Source organism: Nothobranchius furzeri, chromosome 11 (genome assembly GCF_043380555.1).
Source record: "Nothobranchius furzeri strain GRZ-AD chromosome 11, NfurGRZ-RIMD1, whole genome shotgun sequence".
Classification (NCBI taxonomy): Eukaryota; Metazoa; Chordata; class Actinopteri; order Cyprinodontiformes; family Nothobranchiidae; genus Nothobranchius; species Nothobranchius furzeri.
Genome location: NC_091751.1, coordinates 32,051,863 through 32,071,344, shown reverse-complemented (window position 1 = coordinate 32,071,344; position 19,482 = coordinate 32,051,863). Strand labels below are relative to the sequence as shown.

The 19,482-nt window shown below is 43.6% G+C and overlaps 1 protein-coding gene across 3 annotated transcripts in view; it reads right to left on the bottom strand.

Moving 5' to 3' along the window:
- col16a1 (collagen, type XVI, alpha 1) overlaps positions 1-19,228 on the bottom strand; it is a 116,568-nt gene extending 97,340 nt beyond the window's left edge. For all 3 annotated transcript variants that reach the window (XM_015955982.3, XM_015955983.3, XM_015955984.3), the window contains exons 1-2: positions 19,009-19,228; positions 6,956-7,090 (exon numbers count right to left, since the gene is read on the bottom strand). In XM_015955982.3, the coding sequence (XP_015811468.3) occupies positions 6,956-7,031 (76 nt within the window). In that variant the 5' untranslated portion in view covers positions 7,032-7,090; positions 19,009-19,228. The remainder of the gene's footprint in view (positions 1-6,955; positions 7,091-19,008) is intronic.
- Positions 19,229-19,482: the final 254 nt, after the last annotated feature.

Sequence of the window (19,482 nt, the reverse complement as noted above, 5' to 3'; positions counted from 1 at the left end):
GGCAGTTTAAGGAAGCACAATTTTCACAGAAGCTGGTGGAGAAATGAAAGGAAGTGCTTTTGCAAAACAAATAAGAGAAAATCCACGGAGTGGCACAGCGTTGCTGAAGCCGTCAATGTTGTGAATGGCCTAATCGGGATTCGATCCCTAGACTCCCAGGTGAAAGTCACGTGCGCTAACCAGTCACCCAAACGGAGATCTCCCTTGTCCAAGTAGCCAGGGCACATGATCAATCGGGTCACTGTGACAGGACACTCAAACTGTCACAGATGCAGGGGAGTATTTCATGGACACTGAACAAGCGCCTCGTGATTTTTATCTTGAGAGGCGCTATAGAAAATATATTTTCTTCTTCTTCTTCTTCTTCTTCTTCTTCTTCTTCTTCTTCTTCTTCTTCTTCTTCTTCTTCTTCTTCTTAACCCTGCTCTTTTCATCCCTCCTTCTTGCCCAGCTAACTTCTACTTCCTGAAACAGGAGCGCCAGAGCTTTTTTCTGTTTTTCACAAACAATAACTCAAAAGGCATTCCTTCTTACTACAGACCACAGCAGACTTATTGAATGACTCTGTTAAACCAGAACAAAGAACTTTAGGCTAGCATTATCTGTCTTCACCAAATCCTCTGGCTGGTTATTTGGTGCTGGATGTATTTTACTGCATCGTTTTAACTGGAATAATGCATTTGTTTGGAAAAGCTTACAACCTTTGGCTCCTTGTTTTAAAGCATCACATAGCAGGAATGATCTGTTTCAACACAAATAAAATCATCATATAAAATACATTTTTATTGGCAGGTATTTAAGTGTGGCACAGGATGTGGTGTATAACAAACATTATTTTTCCTCAAGCTATGATCAAAGGGGAGCGCTTACTTGTTGACAAGCTAATTAGCACAATGTATGAGTGCTTCTCCAGAATCTTGCTAGTAGCTGCATGCAGCCTTAAAGAGATTGGATGGGTTTTGGCTGAGCAGACTTCCTCTTTGATGAGATGGGTTTGAATCTTGCCAAACTAATAATGATAGTACACTGGCAGGCATGCACTTTACAGCTGCATGTTGCCTAACGTCTCCAGCCTGCCAAAATCCTAGATGTTTCATCCTTAGAGAGGTATTTGGAATACACACATGAAAGTAGGTTTGTTAGTAAAGGTTAAAACGCCTGCATCCTACCTACCAGAGCCTTGTTTTTGTCATGTTTTGCTCAAACTTCCAGGAATAGGTTGAACATTTCCAGAGTTTGTGATGTGCGGTTGGGAGTAAGAGAGAATAAGTTTCATGCTTGGCTAAAAAAAAGGTGTCTATCTTTACTAAGAAAGTAGGTCCAAGCCTCCTATTGGATTATTACTGGATAATTTACTGGATAATATCGGACGGCATCAAGTCATTTCCTTTAACAGCCATGCTGAAAGACTAGTCCACTAGTCATGGAAAATTCCTTGGCATATATTAAGCAGAGAAAACATCCACATTGCATTACCAACTAAAGTTGGATTAAGAAATGTTTGAGGCAGACCAAAACCTGGAAGGAAAGTGGGGAGCCGTTGCCTTTCAGGAAGAAATCTGGTCAGGGAAAAACACTGCATACTGAATGTTTGTGATCAATTAAAAGTTTTGTGAAATCAAGTCAAAGGAAATCCAACAGTAGAACTCAGGACTGTGTTTTATAGAGAAAATTAGCATTAACACACACAATGCAGAGGGAAGGTAGGTAATCAGTGTCAGAGAGGCAGACCATCATGCCTAGTGCCTACTGTACAAGCCTATGGGCGCCAGTCTACACTCAGAAGTGAAATGTTGAATTTACTTAAAGCTACAATGCTAAAACTGCCTAACAACCTAGCTTAAAATGTGTTCTTCATGCCTCTAAACAACTTTCTTACATAGTATAGCTACAAATAGTTTGTACAGATAAAAAAATAACCTCTTGCATTTATGTAAAAAGCTCAGCCAATAACACGGCTTGGTCCCAAACCAAAAGGTTATCGTCTCACTGAATCAATGCACTTCCTCACTTCCCTGGTTCCTACAGTAATCACACACTCACGTCTTTAGCAACAGAACACTAGTGGTGTGAGAGGTTCTCTGCTCAAGGATAGCAGAGAAGGAGGACCAGCTGGCTGCTACCACTTCAATTTTAAGGCAAACTACCAGAGTCCCAGAAAGAAAAACACCATCTGAAGTCACGGACAACAAAAGACATTTGTTAGGGTGACCATATTTCCATTTCCAAAAAAGAGGACAATAGGTCTGTGCCTACCGATGACGTTGCACTATGGTAACACCACACAAACCATGTTAAGGACCCATTTTTTCCCCAGGTGAAGAGCTAAAATTAAAATCACATTCTGCCAACCAAAAGGCTCTACAGCATCGGTACGCTTCCTGTGCACAGATTATTAAGGATGCTTGTTTCAGCTCTGAGATTAGATGATTGGATCAATGATTAAAAAAAAAAAGTTTGTCACAGACTCCATGGAAACTTTCTGAGAATCCACAAATAGTGGCTTTCAGATGGTTTTGTTACTGACCGATTTTTGTGAGTTTAGAAAAGAAGCAGATGAGATGGTGTGTCCGTCAACTTTGTTTTTCGTCGGACAATATTAGAACATGTCAGTGATGTCTGAGGTGTTTTTATAAAAACTGTATAATTAACACTCCTGGACAGGGTAGGAATTAATCAGATCCAGAACCATCAGTAGATCTTTTTCTTCCCTGATGGCACGAGCATTTTCCAAGATGACAATGCCAGGGTTCCTCGGGCTCAAATAGTGGTTCAGGGAGCATGAGAGATTATTTTCACACATGGTTCGGATTGTAATCCCAATGAGAATCTTTGGCCTGAGCTGCAGAGGGCTTTGCCCAGCGGCTGTACTCTCCCATCATCAATATTAGATCTTGGTGAAAGTTTAATGCAGTACAGGATGGGAACACATCTTGGTACACTTGGAAATCTTACTGGAACAAAGCCAAAGTGAATGTGCGCTGTAATCAAAGCGAAAGGCAGCGGAACATAATGTTAGTGTGTGTGACCTTTTTTAGTGGCAACTTTTCTGGGCCAGGCAGTGAAGTTATTCAGTGTTTACAATGTGCCAATCCAAGATAATTGGACCGGGCTGCTGTTCAGCAGAAAATCAGAGTCAGTGGAAAAATATTCAAGCCCTAAATCTATTAAAGAAGCATGCACTACAGCAAAGAAAGGAGGGCATGCTGGGAGACGCAGAAAATGACTCCGAAAAATGCATCTGGTCAGGGTCAACACACTGGGATTGGGATGAAAAGGAAAAGGGATAGGACAGTGGATCTGACTCGCCCCTGTTGGAGCGAATGGGATAGACAACAGAGAGGAGCATTCCTGGTTACGTTCCAAGATAAAGCTGCAGCACTGAGGAATGGCACGACGTAAAAACACAGCACTTCATGGGAATGAGCTCATTTTTCCTCTTGTATGAATTTGGCGTGCTTTCAGTATGCACTCACCGCTCACATGGATACACACTGACTCATCGCACACAATCACAAGCTTGTCACTCCAGTGAACTTAGACAATTGAGATGATATTATGGCACAAAATGTCTGCCATCCAGCCTGTGTATGTGTGTTTGTGTGTGTGTGTGTGTGTGTGTGTGTGTGTGTGTGTGTGTGTGTGTGTGTGCGTGCGTGCGTGCGTGCGTGTGTGTGTGTGTGTGTGTGTGTGTGTGTGTGTGTGTGTGTGTGTGTGTGTGCGTGCGTGTGCGTGTGTTTCTATAAGTGAATACATTCTGATGAACACATTTGGATCAACTGGATAAAAGAATGAGATGCATTTAAACAAATCAAAGACAGAAGAATCTTTTATACAGCACCTCTCAAGATAAAAATGATGAGGCACTTGACAAGAACAAAAATGTTCCATGTAAAACAGATTTTAAGAAAACGTGATCAATAAATATGGTTAAAATGAGAAAAGGTGGAGTTGGTAGAACGAGCAGAATAAGGAGAGGGTGCATGTACATTTTAATCATATTGCAGTCTCAAAGTCATAATCATGTTTCATGTACGGACTTTTATTTTGAAGGGTTCCAGGTGTTTTACACTGCTCCCGTGTTTAACTTCCTGTCTGGCTCAGGTAATAGACAGGGGTCATAGGCTGAGATTTTAACAAATGTCACTGCAGTAAAATATTGTTATTGGTAGACTTTTAAGCAAGAGCTAAAAGCACCAGTTGGTGTTTTTAGAAGTGTGTGTTAAAAACACATTTCTTTCTTTGTAAAACAATTTTTTTTTAATTTTAGCTTTTATGAATTCAGTAGAAAACAGTAAAGGTCTCTCGCTGAAGTGGTCTGACTCACTTTAATCACTTTCAACCCCAAACCCTTTAGTCCACTCACTACAATCAATAGGAGCTCAACAAAGGATGGAAATCACAAAAATGGTAGCCTTTACATTTGTTTCCTTTTTAACAGTCACATAAATTGGTGACTTGTTGGTGGTCTTGATTTTCAAATGTCACAAAAAAGTAAAACAGATGGTGTTGTTGCACACTAATGGGTACAAACTGAATGTGCTACTTTAACCTCATCCTGGATTAATGATCTGTTTTCATTTGGACAGATTAACAAGCTTCCAGGAATGGGAATGTTTCACCCGGACTCAAACTGGACTCTGCCGTGGCTGCTGGCTGCTTTCACCCAAATTCCGGTATTTACACTGGAATTCCTAAACAGAGATGGCACAACACGCTGTAGCACGGACAACATCAGAAGGAAAAAACAAATCGATACATCTTTCCTGGCTGAAGTGCAGGATGCCCGATCCGCAGTGGAACTGAAACGCTGTCTTCCAGCAAAGCTACATTTTACTCCTGCTATGAAGTCAGCAAATCTCTGGCACATGGAGGTTTAACTGAACTGGGAGACGGAGGATGTGGTGCAGGCAGTGACGAAGTGTTACAGCATCGCTGCAGTATGCAGTGGAGGGAGGGACTCGGGGGACCTGCAAGCTGACTCAGTCTCTTCTGAAAAGCTCCTGATAGGGCCTCCCAAGGGGCAACATCTCCTCCACAAGTTACAGAGGATTGTTATGCACCCCCATCCTGAGTGAAATCACAGATCGGGCCCCTGAGAACGACCTGGCAGTCTGACGCGGGGAGGATGACGGTTCAGAGGAAGACAGAGAGACATTTCTCTTTACCTGTCTGCCTCCTTGATTCCTGGGTTGTCTATTTCTGAGTCACACACAAGCAAGTCTCTCCTGGCTGCGGAAGGTAGTACACACACCTTCACACAACAACAGGTAACAAACGTGAGCAGAAACATTCTTCTGGTAAAATGACAGGGATTGATGGTTTGTGAGGAGCGACACGAGCGCGCACGGGAAACACGAGCTTCTTCGCTGGCGTCTGAACCAAACTGCCGCCATGCATGAGCCATAATTACGCAGTCGTAGACTTCGTAGTCCACTCAGACAGATGCTGTTAGATCACATGGAAGGGCCATCATGGTGGAGAAAACAACTCTGCTAGTTTTAAACAGTTTTAGCCAAACTTCACACTTTCTATTTAGATATTAGGGTAGAATAATCCGTCCTCCGGAGCCCGTTGCGGGTGTGTTTTATTCCCTTTAGCGATTTCAGGTTACAAATAAATAACAAATAAACATTTAAACTGTTTTAAATCCAGCTTAATAAAACAGAACACATTCCAACCAGCCAACGCCTTCTTTAGGAGACAAAGAGTCCACAAACTTAGACGTTTGAAAACTGTTTTAAAACTTACAATGACTCATTTTTTCTGTTCAATAAAAACAATTATAAATGGTAAAAGCCCGGATGGATGTGTGTGTGTGTGTGTGTGTGTGTGTGTGTGTGTGTGTGTGTGTGTGTGTGTGTGTGTGTGTGTGTGTAGCCCATACTAAGCCAGTTCTGGGCTTGGCTGTAGTTTGTTAAGCACATGCTGGGTTCAAACAGATGACTGACATATTTACATTCCTCCAGAGCAGGGATGACCAGCAGCTGGCCTCCTGCTCAAAATGGTAGCGAGTTGTTGATGCAGACACTTTTAAAGCTGTATGTCCAGCTCTCCGTTAACGTCAGGCCTAAACTATGCTAATATAAAAAGTCTTTAATCAACCTTTTTGTTTTTTGCTTTTAAATCTGTTTCCTGGGGAATCAAACCACAGACCCTGACTCGTTTAAGTAAATGTAAACTGGTGAGATGTGTTCATAAAACATTCCTAACAGCTCCTAATGGACTCAAACAGACTACGAAAGTAGAAACCAAAGCAAAGACCTTGGTTCTACACAGACTCCCTACCAGGTATTGGAAAAAACACACGTTTATATGGCTCACAAGCAACTTGAGGATGTTGGCCCATGTCTCAAAACACTTGGACACCGACATACTGGGGTCCTTAACCCCACTGGGAGGAGTTTGAATCAAATAAAATGGAGTTGACTCTAAAACATTATGTAGTTTGGTTTAACAACAAGTAGACTTACGATATTGGTCAAATTAGAAATTGGCTTTGAAATGATCCAAAACTAGGATGAATGGAAATGTGTTCTCAAGCTTCGGTTCTGGACAACTCTTGTTCTTCATTTCATGACACTATCAAGTTTCTGTCCAGAGGTAAAACGACGAGAGCAAAGAGTCTTTGTCTCTAACCTTCAGTTTCTGGAACTTGTTCCAGTTGATGTCAATCTGTTCCAGACACTTTTACCACTCAGACTGGTCCAGTTTGTCCAGAAGAATCACTTTGATGTCTAACTAAGTCCAGGTGTAGTTAGATTGGCTGATCATGTGTGCTGAACTCTGTTGCTTCTTAGTTCTGGACCAAATCAGCACAAATCTACTGTTCTCTGTGAGGTACGGCCAAGAGAGTTACGTCTTTTAACATCAAACATTTGATCATTAACAAGAAAACGTGTTTTCATTCTTAAAGTTACTGACATTTCTACAACCTTGGAACGACCGAACTCACCTTGTTCTGACATCAGGGTGTCACATGATCCGAGGCTGATGGCCAGCAGAGTGAAAGCAGAGCAGAGAACCCACATGATGTTTCTCCTCCGACAGCAGCACCTCGCCTCGCTTCACCTCCTCCGCCGGATGACCACTGAACACGGGAGAAAAGTGTTAAAGGTCCAATCCTTCAGTGTTCATCAGCACGCCTATGCGTCTGCTCGCTCTGCCGACAGCTGTGCATTATGCTTGACTCTGAAAGAGGAGCTGATGTATATTTATGAGTTGGTCACAGTTGATGTCTTAATGATGTGGTATGTTGCGGGCTTTGTTAGTGGCTTATGAATTACCCAGAATGTCCCTCATTAGGAAGCGTATCTCCACAAAGTCCGATCATAGTCATTATCCTGTCCATCTGCTTGGCCTTTAGAATGGAGATCTGCTGCATTCAAATACATCTGGAGAAAGTGCACTTCAGTTCACATGTGTGACCACGTAGCAGAGAGAAGTCTCGTCCTGAAGACCGACAGACCGCACACACATTGCAGTAAACAGAATCTGCATCCCATGCAAAAGGCTCCCATGAAATCAAAAGGATTTATCGTGCAGGCCGGTCGGCCTCGAGTCAAACAGACAATAGAGCCAAAACACACAAACATCTGGAAACCCTTCCACTGGAGCCGTGGTTGTGTTGGAGCAGATGTTTCCACGTGGCTCACAACGAGCACACACGCACTCATGCACGCACACACACACACACACACACCATATTTAAGATTAATAAAGCATGCCATGCATAAATATTGATTATATTTATATTCACTCAGGCGGCCTAAACAGCTTCCTACTGACCTGGACTTGTCCTCAGCATGTCTGAGGACCCCTGTAACTCTGCAGTGTTTACTAGTTCAGGAGGACCCTCGAGGCAGGACAGAAAGCAGACCATGTTTTTGTACACACACCTGTCCTGTCTGCCAGGGGGGATGACCCACCTCAAACTCCCCGAGCTCCCTCAGTGTGTGAATCCCACCTAGCCTGACTCGACCACGTGCACCACCATGCTAATAGATGACACAGCGGATGTTTTCAGACATTGATTTAACAGGTATTCTATTAATGTGTGTGCATTTATTTAAGCCTAATTATTTATTATACCAGCTTCTGAAGAACCTCTATTGGGAGAAACAGCCGAGGAGCTGACCAGCTAACAAAAGTCAGCTGTTAGCTACAGCTACATTTACCAAAAAATGTTTTGTCTGGCTTTTTATCAGCACATTGTTGGACACAATTTAAGTTCATTTGGGAAAATAAAATGAATGATTTTGGCACCACAGTGATCTTGTGGTCAAACACCTGTTTCCTTAAAGGGGACCTGTTAGGGTTTTTTTTTCTTAAGTTACAGATATTATATGATCTATAAAAAACATTTTCACAAAGTCCTTGGCCCAGAATCCCTCTCACCAACACATTCTCACTCCCAGCGCGTTAGTGATGGGAATTCCGGCTCTTTTTAGAGAGCCGGTTCTTTTGGCTCGGCTCACCAAAAAGAGCCGGCTCTTTCGGCTCCCAAGTGGCTCCTCAGATTTTCTGTTGCGTAGAGTACATTTATAACCAAAATAATGCTAAACTATATGTAAATTAATTTACTAATGTAAAAAAAGGCAATATATCAAATATTTATCATTTCTATGGATTTAATAACTGAACACTTTAAGAAATCTCCACTTTCTGACTGCTGGCGCTCATTTTCTTACTGTCTTCGTCGCACTCTCCTCCCTCTCACTCGCCTTTTTCCTCCTCCTCATTCCCTCTCTTCTCCCTCCTCCCACATGTGCTCTGCTGTGTGTCTGTCTGAGTATGATCCTCCCTCTTCCCCGCCCCCTACTGCTCTGTGTGTGGACAGTCTGGACACACAGTTACACACATGTTGACCAATCGCCTGTGGCTTTCACCGGGGCAGGGGGGAGGGGAAGGGACGGCTCCCAATGACGAGCCGGCTCCCGTCGTTCACTTCAAAGAGCCGGCTCTTAGAGCCGGTTCGTTCGCGACCGACACATCACTACAGCGCGTCAAAAACAAACGCTTGGTCAGCCACCCTCCACGTCAGACCCCTGACGCCAAAAGTGCCCTTTTTCATTACTTATGTGCAAAAAAGGGGTTTTTCCCTTATTTGACTGCAGATATCAATGCAGCGTTACACTGACGTGATGGGATGTTCACAGCCAGGGCACCAAACAAACTCATTGTACCTCACCTTAACCGTATCCTCTTATTTAACCTTCCCCTCACCCCTATCCTAACCTTAACCATCTTGCTAGCAAACACGTTAGTGATGTGTCGATCGCTCTAAAAGCCGGCTCTATGAAGTGAACGGCGGGAGCCGCCTCGTCATTGGTCGAGTTTGGACCAGGCCAACGCGAGGGGGAGGTTTTAACTACCATGGTGGAGGTTAAAAGTAGAGGGTATGTGTAACCTCCCCCTCGCCAGATGGTATGTTCTAACGTTCCCCTTGGGCGGCAAATACGAAAATTGACAGTCAGACTCTGACTGTCAGAGTCAGAATGCACGGGAAACAAACGCTTGATCGCAGTGAGAGTAACGTTTTAGGTAGCAAGAGGGTTAAGGTTAGGATGAGGGTGAAGGGAAGGTTATAAATAGTGAAACGTTAAGGTTTAGGTGCGGTTAAACGAGCTGGTTCGTGCCGCATCAGCGGATATCTCATCACGTCAGTTTTACGCTGCATTGGGATCTGCAGTTACAAAAGGGAAAAACCCCTTTTCGCACGTATGTAACGAAAAAGGGCACTTTTGGCATCTGGGGTTTGACGTGGAGGGTGGCTGACCAAGCGTTTGTTTCCGACGCTTAGGGAGTGAGAATGTGTTGCTCTCACATGAACAGTTTTAACAGTTTTGTTTCTTGACAGTTTCAGTACCTTCCTGAATGAGTCATTTCGGGACTCGCCTGGAAGAAGAAGAAGAAAATATCATCCTACCCATCCCCCTCTCAGGCTGCTTTAAGCTGAGAACATCCTAAGTCTGGGAGGGGTTTGAGTAGAGCTGCTGCACCTACATCAGCTCTCTTGCACAGGAGAGGTGATTCTGTTCTATTACAGACTAAGACTTTTTCAACTGGCTTGTTTTAGGCACATTATTCCTGAAACCAAACCCTGACAGAAAACAGATTAACTGTTTTTTCATGTATGGAGTGTTTATAGAGGTAGTAGAGACCCTTATGGCACCACAAACCAATGCAAAAGGTGAAATTTGCATAATATGTCCTCATTTTAATCTAAAATTGCTGCACCTTTAGCAGCCCTTGTCAGTATCAAATGGCATCAGCATACTGAATGAATTAAATAACTCGAATGTAGCTTTTTATAAGCTCAAAGATCACCAGCAGCAGCATGACTTGTTAGGTGAATCCAGGGGTAAAACCTGAGTGGAGATCTTAAAAATCAGCTAAAATAATGGCGTTATGCAAATCCACACCTTTATTGCTCTTGTGAATTTTGCCTTATAAATCAGAACTAATTCAGCCATGGTTTTTCTGCAGAAAAATGACTACCTTTGCTTCGGATTGCCTATTATGGGAATTGTTGTAAAGTCTCTGACCCAACAAGTAGGTGACACGGTGCAATCTGCTATGTGTTCTTACCTAGGAGACTTTTAACAAATGTACATAATGAACTGAACTTAATGCACTGATGAGTGGGTTTAACTGGAATGTTTTCTATGTAAAGTGTCTTCATACGACTCCGGTTGGGATTATGAATAAACGGAATTGAAATTCTTGCTGGACTTCACCCTGGATGCACCAGAAATACCGGTACTACATTTTCCTATTGGAGGTATAACTAAGTAAAGTCACAAGCACTGAAGGTGTAAACATTTATAAACCATGTCTGTTTTATTAGACAGTTGCAGCAGTCTACTGAGCAGTTGGGCTCATCTGGACCATACAGATGAGCCAAAACAATGTCATGCATGCATTTAGTTCTCTCAACTGCAGCTTCCCTTTAGCTCTGCTAAGCCATTGAAGGTGACGTTATCATCATCATGCACCGGCCTTGGATTGGAACCCTTCACCCCTGGACTGTAAACACTAACAGGCTGTCTGTGTTGCCAGCAGAGAGAAGGGATTTCTTTCTTATCTAGTCTGTACTTTTGGAAGTGCATTTGTATCATAATCCTAAAGAAAAGTTTAAATGACAGACACCATTAGATTTAATCTTCAGGAGCTCTCAAAATCTGAGCCAGAATGTGACCATGACTGCTTGTCAACCCTCCTACTATCTTCATGGGTGACCCCACAAAGAAAGTTGACCATTGAGCAGGATGGATAGTTTATTCCTTGAGGTCCACGTGGCAGGGGTGAGGTGGTGCTCTTTGGTGAGCGTCAGGGACGGACTGCCAAACACAGGGTGGGCTGTTTTGTCCTGGGGCTTTGCCAGTTCACCGTTGCTGTTCATCTTGTTACTAACACGGAGTTATCATTCTTCAAGGATGCTTTGCTGTGAATCTAGAGATACATCCTGAAATGGGTGGAGGAGGATTCCATGGAATCCAAGTTTCCTATTTCTGTGTTTATTTGTCCCAAGAAAATGATTTATGTCTCAGAACAAAAAACATCTCCGTAACAATTTCATCATATATGGGCCTATCCTCGCTCTGACAGGTGTAGAATAACATGAACTGGTTCTTTTAACAGTACACTTCAAAATATCTGATGCATCCCTTGAAAGAGACGAGGATGGTGAGTTTGTCTAGGTTGCAGCCCCAAGGTGTGACTGGCTTGTTTTCTGTTTTGCCACATTTTCTTCTCTTAAGAGTCAGTATAATTATAAAATGTCTCAATTTATTTTCACGCTCTTGTGCTGACAACTTTCGCTGACTTCTGTAGCTGTAAGCGCTGCAGCGAAAGAAGACTCGTCTAAAATACACGTATCTTCCTGCAGCTGGACGGTGGACGGTAAATCAAAGCTTTCAGACAGCTGCGTTTTGAGCACCGTGAAGCTGCAGCCATTATTACAGGCTTCATGCAACATGATCACAATAATATGAAAGTTCACACAGTGCATAATTCATAACACAGCACAGTCTGGAGAACAGAGGCTGCAGGAAATAGAGGTGCTCATGACTATTATTATCTGGCCTTAATCCAAAACAGTTTAATAGGCTTTATAATATGCATTGCCAAGGATGTCTCCTTTTGCCTTGCTCTCTTTACTTGTTGTAGCAGATAAAGCTTGGATGGGTAAGGCCACTGGGCTTGCTTGATGTTTGGACGTGAGCCCGCCAAGCCAGAATGAGAGTGATGGGGTCACCGTGGGCGAAACAGGAAGGAAAACAATGACAGATTCTCCTAAGAAAACAATTGCAAGAGCTGGCGGGGCGACTGCGATCCATAAATAAAACTCATATTTTTCTCAGTTCAGACTTTTTCCACTTCTTCTATTCCTCGGACAACAATGTGCCTTTCTTGAAAAATCTGAGCCGCCCTCTGGTTGTTGTTGTTGTTGCTTTGTATGTTTGGTCCAGGTCTTCTGTTTTCTCTTTCCTCCACAGCCCTAATTAGTGGCCCTTCCCAGGGCCTGAAAACGCAGACCAAAAAGGGGGCATTGCTATTCTACTGCGCCGCACAACAAACGAGGCAATTTGTGTTCCGAGCTGGATAATGTCTGTTGTCACACATTTCATTAACATTGCCATTCACTTGGATGGAGCAACAACCCCAACAAACGGCTGTTTAGAGGAGCAGGCTTTGACAGATTTAACTAAAACATGTCCACTTGACCACATTCAAGTCTAACGCACACTAATTAACCCTATGTTTGGAATGCTATGCATCTGTTTAAATGGGAAATGTCGACACGAGTCAGTCGGTCATTTAAAATCTGTTTCCTCGCATTTGCACTTGCTTCCTTCAGCGTTTCTCAGCATGATGATTGATGGCTTGCCCGTTCTCTGGCTCCCTGCTTCCCAGACTCACCTTACTGAGATTGTTTAAAGTTAAAATAACACTGGAGAGTTACAGAGACAATATCCTGAATGCAGTTTAAATGTTAATAAAATCTACTAACTTTTACCAGCTGATGCTAGGTGTGGCATCCATAAAGATGATACAACCTCAGCTGCTTGTAGAGGTTTCCTGTTGCTTTAACAGAACGGATCAGGGCCAGTCCATGCAAGGACCGACTCTCATCAGTTTTCTAGCTTCAGTCTTCTTTTACCTTTTATACACAGAAATTTAAACCTGCTCTGTCTGATTAATGTAATTATTTTAAAACTGTAAATACATCAATCTTGTGTTTATCTTATTTTCTAGGAATAACATCTTCAAAACATACAGCCAGTCATTTAGCTGACCCTAACTTAACCCGTGGCATCTTCTCTCAAGGTTATCAGAGCTCCGTTATGGCTGATGTGCTGCTACGGCATTTATCAGGGGGCCCATGCTGACCCATAGCCACCACATTAAGATAATGGATGGCCTTCAGGGTTGGGGGGTGCTGTTAGAGTAAGTGGGGCTCACAGTATGGCAGTACCTCCAGTACCTGTATTTAAAGGTCCGGTCTGGAGTGTGAGGGGTGCTACTGGTGGTCCGGGGGCCACATGAAGCCGCCTACTGAGTACCACTAGTTTAGAACACTGTGCATTATTCTACTTCTGTTCTGGTCCTGCTGGACCTGACTGCAGCCTTTGATACTGTTGACCATCGCCTGCTACTGGAGAGGCTGAGAGACTGGGTAGGCCTATCAGGATCTGCTCTGGAGTGATTCTCCTCTTATCTCTCTGATCGCTCCTTTTCTGTGGCCGTCTCCAAGTTTAGGTCCTCCACCACCTCTCTTACCCATGGTGTCCCACAAGGTTCTGTGCTGGGGCCTCTACTCTTCCTCCTCTATCTGCTTCCTCTTCAGCACATCCTGAGCTCCTTCAAAGGAATCTCCTACCATCTTTATGCAGATGACATCCAACTGTACATCTCCTTTAAGCCCCATGAGATGTCTAAGCTGCAGCTGTTACACACCTGCTTAGACTCTATCAAAACCTGGATGGCTGGGAACTTTCTACAGCTGAATGAAGATAAGACTGAGATCCTCATCTGTGCCCCAGACAAGCTGGTTCCCAAAGTCAGAGACTCTCTTGGTCAGCTTACTTCCCACACCAAACTTTCTGTCAGGAATCTTGGCGTGACCTTTGACCCAGCTCTCACCCTGTATTTTCATGTCAGTTCTCTTGTTCGCTCTTCCTTCTTCCATCTCAGGAACATTGCTAAGCTGAGTCCCATTCTGTCCCGCTCTGAACTTGAGACAGTTATCCACACCTTCATCTCCTCACGCTTAGACTACTGTAACTCTCTTTTCATGTGTCTGAGCAGAACCTCCCTGAACCGTCTACAGGTGGTTCAGAATGCCTGTGCTCGGCTTCTGACCAAGTCCTCCAAACACACCCATATCACCCCGCTTCTCCTCCAGCTTCACTGGCTGCCAGTCAACTTCAGGGTTCATTTCAAGATCCTGGTTCTGGTCTATAGGGCCTTACATGGACAAGCACCATCTTACATTGGTGATCTTCTTAGTCCCTACACCCCCAGCAGGTCCCTGAGGTCCAGTGATCAAAAACTACTGGTTGTGCAGCGCACCAGGCTAAAGACCAAAGGTGACAGATCATTTGCTGCTGTGGCCCCCAGACTCTGGACCTCTCTCCCCCTGAGCCTGAGATCAGTGGACTCAGGGGTCTTCTTTAATAAGCAGCTGAAGACTCACTTGTTCATGCTGGCTTTTGTATGACCTTCTTCACCACTCTCTATTCTGCTCTCCCCACCTATTCCACCTTCCTCAGGATCCACTGATTTCCCTCTTTCCTGTTCACTCTCTCTCTTTCTTAACATTTTTTTCTTTTAAATGGCAATTGCTTATTCTTGCTCATTTTAAATATATTTTTAAACATTTTCGAAATGCTTTTTTATATTTTTACAATTTTTTTTATTTTTGTTTTTGTGAAGCGCCTCGTGATTTTTATCTTGAGAGGCGCTATAGAAATGATATTTTCTTCTTCTTCTTCTACTGCTACACTTCAGTGATGTCATCCCACCTCCCACAGGATAAGCCATAGCTGCCAAATGCCATGTTGGTGGTTTAAAGGTCTGAGCAGCACATCCCACAGCATCTGTTCAATCAGCTGATTGCCTTCAATAGAGTTGACCGGTCTATAGGGAGCTCTCTATTCGCTGCTTTTCCTGCTGACATCTTTGTGAGCAGCCTTCACCCAGCTCCCTCTTCCTGTGCTGTCTGAGTAAATCAGTGCCACGTCCCTTTGAACAACATATTTTGCAATAATCTGAGAAAAGCACTCTAGATGTACTTCCTCCCCTCACCTCTGAACTCCTTCACGCTGACAGGCTTAATATGTGTTTTCAAACGGCGTACCAGTTACATCAGCAGCTTTTTAAAGAGCAGGCATTCTTTAAACTTGCTTGAGCAGAGGTGCAGCCAGCGGACATAGATGCAAAGTTATTGTTGGAGAGCTGAGCCCTGGAGAGCCCTGACCCATTTTAACCCATGTGCTCTCCTGTCCAAGTCCATGCCTCACAATCAGACATGGACTTTGCAAAGCATGAAAAAGACACATCGACACACGATTCCTGCCAGGATTCGTCCAATGCTGGGAACCTGATTCTACTCAGTCTGCACTGTAGGGGCTCAGGCTTCCACTAGAAGGCAAACAAGGTGCTTGTGGCTGAAAATTTGGTCAAACACTCTTGATTCTGTGATAATCTCTAGTGAAACAACACTTAATTTCTACTTGAAGCACATACATATGCTGATTAAATCTGAGCTAATTGAACTGTTGCATGAGGACGCTGGTACAGTGATGGCTCACTGTTTCATGCAGTGGAAACTGTTCCAGCTCCATGTTTCACATGTTCTCCAGCCCTGTGACAGCAGTGTCTGTCACCTCAGGGACATGGTCTTCTGGTAATGTTTGTTCTCTGTGTTCTGTCCAGGATGACTGGTTGATGTGCACACAATCAGTCTTCTGTTTATGAATGCATGTGTTCATTTTGTACTTCTATTTGAGTTACCAGTGACTTGGAGTTGCCCATGGAGTCTCACACCTGCAGCTCATCTCCTCAGGAAGCCTAATCGGCACTCCTGGGATCTACCAACTCCCAAGGGAGGGGAGATTCATGTTTATGCATGTGTTTCATTTAATCTAGATATTTTCTGTTCTGGGTAGGGAGTTTGTAATTATGATTTAGTTCATTTGAGTTACCTGAATTGATTAGACTGGTTAGAGTGTGTGTGTGAGGATGTGTGTGTTAATTGTATGTTAATTGTTCCCCTCTTGTTTGTAGAGTGGTCTGATCAGTCACTATTTAAGTTGAACCTGGTGTGTCTGAAATGTTTTTGGATGATGTGTGTCTTGTGCTGGTGTCGTTCTGACTAATTTACATTTATTAGGTTAAGTTCATGTTAATTTTGAAGCTTCTCAAAGTTTTCAGAATCATCAGCAGTGCTTCTCTGGCTGGTTTGTGCAAGTCCCTGACAAGCCCATTACTCTGATTGGTGCATGCACAGGGTCTTTAAACTGGAGGACTCAGAATGGTGCATCTCATGGTCACGCTGAGGAAATGTAACAAATGGATAGTCTGTATTGAAACGCTATTGCAGGTGTCCACAAAGCTGTTGGATGCAGCACGTATCAGTCACAGCCAATGGGAGGGGTGATAGTGGTGAAGCCCAGGTCTGAGAACATTTATTTCAGACTTGAGCCATATTTGGAAATACCAGTTTACCAGCAGCAGGTAAATGTTCAGAAACAACCAGATTCAAGATGGTTGACACACAAAGAAAAACTTAATCGGTCCGTTTTAAACGCGCTGAGCTCTGTGGTGACTTGGCAAGGCAGCTGTGTTTATGCAGCACATGTCATACACACAGTTCAACACATGGTAACCGAACATAGAGTTTCACACATTATGTTTGATCTTTGCTTTTTCCATTCAGCCTCATTCAAGCTGGCTGCAACATAAATATATACGACCAAACCCAAAGTGTCATTTTTACAAACACTAAAATAAGTTAGAATTTCATCCGTTTCAGCTCACCTTAAAATGTTTGACTTTTAATTAGAACTTTGAACTAGAACTAAGTGGAATGATGTCATGCATGCATTCTCCAGGTGCTGAGGCACTTTACCCCAAACAACCAATGTGAACCTCATGGTTGTGTTAAAGAGACACGGGGAAGATAATTAAAGAGGGAAGGTTCCATTCCCCTAAAACCAGAACCTCTTGTGCCAGACCGTTCTGGTCCAGCTTTTTCACAAGGCTGGAAACAATATGGAGGACTTCCAGGGTTCTGTGTTCCATGGACTTTTGTGCATAAAGTAATTGAGATATTTCTTTCTGTTTGTGGACAATGTGATTTAATGTCCTGCAGACTTCTGTTACATTCTCCTGATTCCTGGAGATTAACTTCTTTTTCAGATTAAAAGGAAAAATAAAAATATGTCAGCTTGTTCACCTTTTGTAAGCTGTCAATCACTCAGTTTGTTGAGCTGTGATACCAGAAACTTGTATGTTCAATTTAAAAGCGTTGGACCTGCTTCAGGCCGAACGGGGGTGCCCTGCAGGCGTGTTACCACAGAGAACTATGAACACATAAAAGTAAATAAAAGATGCTCTCAAAACCTTGAGGAAAAATAACAGATGTCCACTGACCCGAAGAAACAGGAACGGTTAAACTCCACAAAGGTAACACATCCAACCTTTGTGGACACTCGAATGAGACAGAATGAGGCAAGTTCTTACTAGTCTTACCTTCAAGGCAGTGTTGAAAACGCGAGGGGTGAAAAGCAGGCCAGCAAAAAGTGGTAAATTGTTCAACACATTCATCCTTCCACATAACTGCTCAAGGCTACAAGTCCCAATGCCTCAGATGCTTCAGTCCAAAATTGCAGAAGTAATGATGCAAAGTGAGGCCAACTCTGATGACATGACCTGGTTGGCCCTGAGCCAATGCCACGCATGGTATACTCTGCCTGGAGTGAACAGGTGACCTGCTGCCTCTCTTCAGCTTCAATTTACATTTCTGATCCTTAACGTGCGCATCGCTGCTGACCCGAATAAGCAGAGAGTCAAGTGGATGTTAGAAGTTGCTGCAGGCTGGTACAGTCTGGAAAGCTGTGGTCACGGTTAGCCTTTAGCGTCTCCAGTCAGCAACAGCTGAGTCGATGCTCAAATCAAAGAGCCAAACCCATCGGTGTAGAGAGGATTCTGCTCTATACAAGACTAGTCACATGTTTGTATGAAGCGCTTGATTTATGCAGGTGATAATGTCTAAAACAGAACTTGTGGGGATTTGGAGATTCCCCAAAAAACCCTCGGAGGTGTTCCGTGTGTGTCCGTGCATGTTTGTGCACACAGGATGCAAGGGATCCAAAGACACTGGGTAATGAGCAAAGCAGATGTGGTACTCCGGCTTCCTCCAGCAGCTTACATTTTCCTTCCCAATTAGAAGAAAGGGGTTAAAATTTGAAGGATGGTCTTGAATTTTTTGCAGTGCTTCGCTCAGGCATGACTATAAAGGATGTCCATGAAGCAGACCCAAAGGAAAACAGGGATGTTGGAAGGTTTTTCAATGCTGCAGGGCTTGAAACGAAGCCAGGATGATTTACAATAACAACCCAGCCTGAGTTGTGTCCAGGCCTGGCTCAGATATGAAAGAGGAACCCAGCATCACTCGTGCCAGCAGCGACTCTATTAAAATGGTTCAAGAGTTTGTTGTAAAAATCCAGCAGAGAGAAAGAGTTACCATTTGTCAGGTCCGCTGAGAAGATAATTACGTCCACTGGGAGAAAAGACACTTTATAATTCTAAAGTTAGGAGTTTTATACTCTAGACTTGGTCCTGTTTTAGAGACCTTCATATAGGACATGCACTTTGATGCCCTTATGGCTGGTTGCACCATAAAGCTCACACCCCTCATCATAGAGCCTACCTAAACTAACGTTTCTTCACTGAAACCCAAGCCTTCAACAGCATTGGCTTTTAAAAGTCACAACTTACCTTCAACTGTCCTTAGATCCACAAACGTGTGATTGAATTAATCCATAATTCACGTGTCTAAAGAAATTGAAATGTTTTCCAGTGTCTTTCCTGTTTTCTGGTGTATTCCCTTTCAGAGAAAAGACAGAGGAGAAAAGTTGCTTCGGGCTTGTCCGTCTAACTTTCCCCTCCCCTCTTCCTCCTGCTGCTGCACAGTCTATCTCCCCAGTGTCTCTCTCGCCCTCCCTCTGCTTGTTCCATGTGTGTAACTCAGTTTCTTATTACTTTTCTTCCCTCCTACCTAATTCGTCTCCAATCCCTCACCCTACCCAGTCTCTTGCTCTGCTTCTCCTCCCTTCCTTCCCTATCTCGATGGGGGATCCCGTATCAAACGTGTGGTGACATCACCTTGTCCACGATGTTGGAAAGCGAGCCTGGGGCGTCGCTTTAATCTCTTTACCAAGACGTTCCAGGCCTCTAACCCTCTCTTTACCT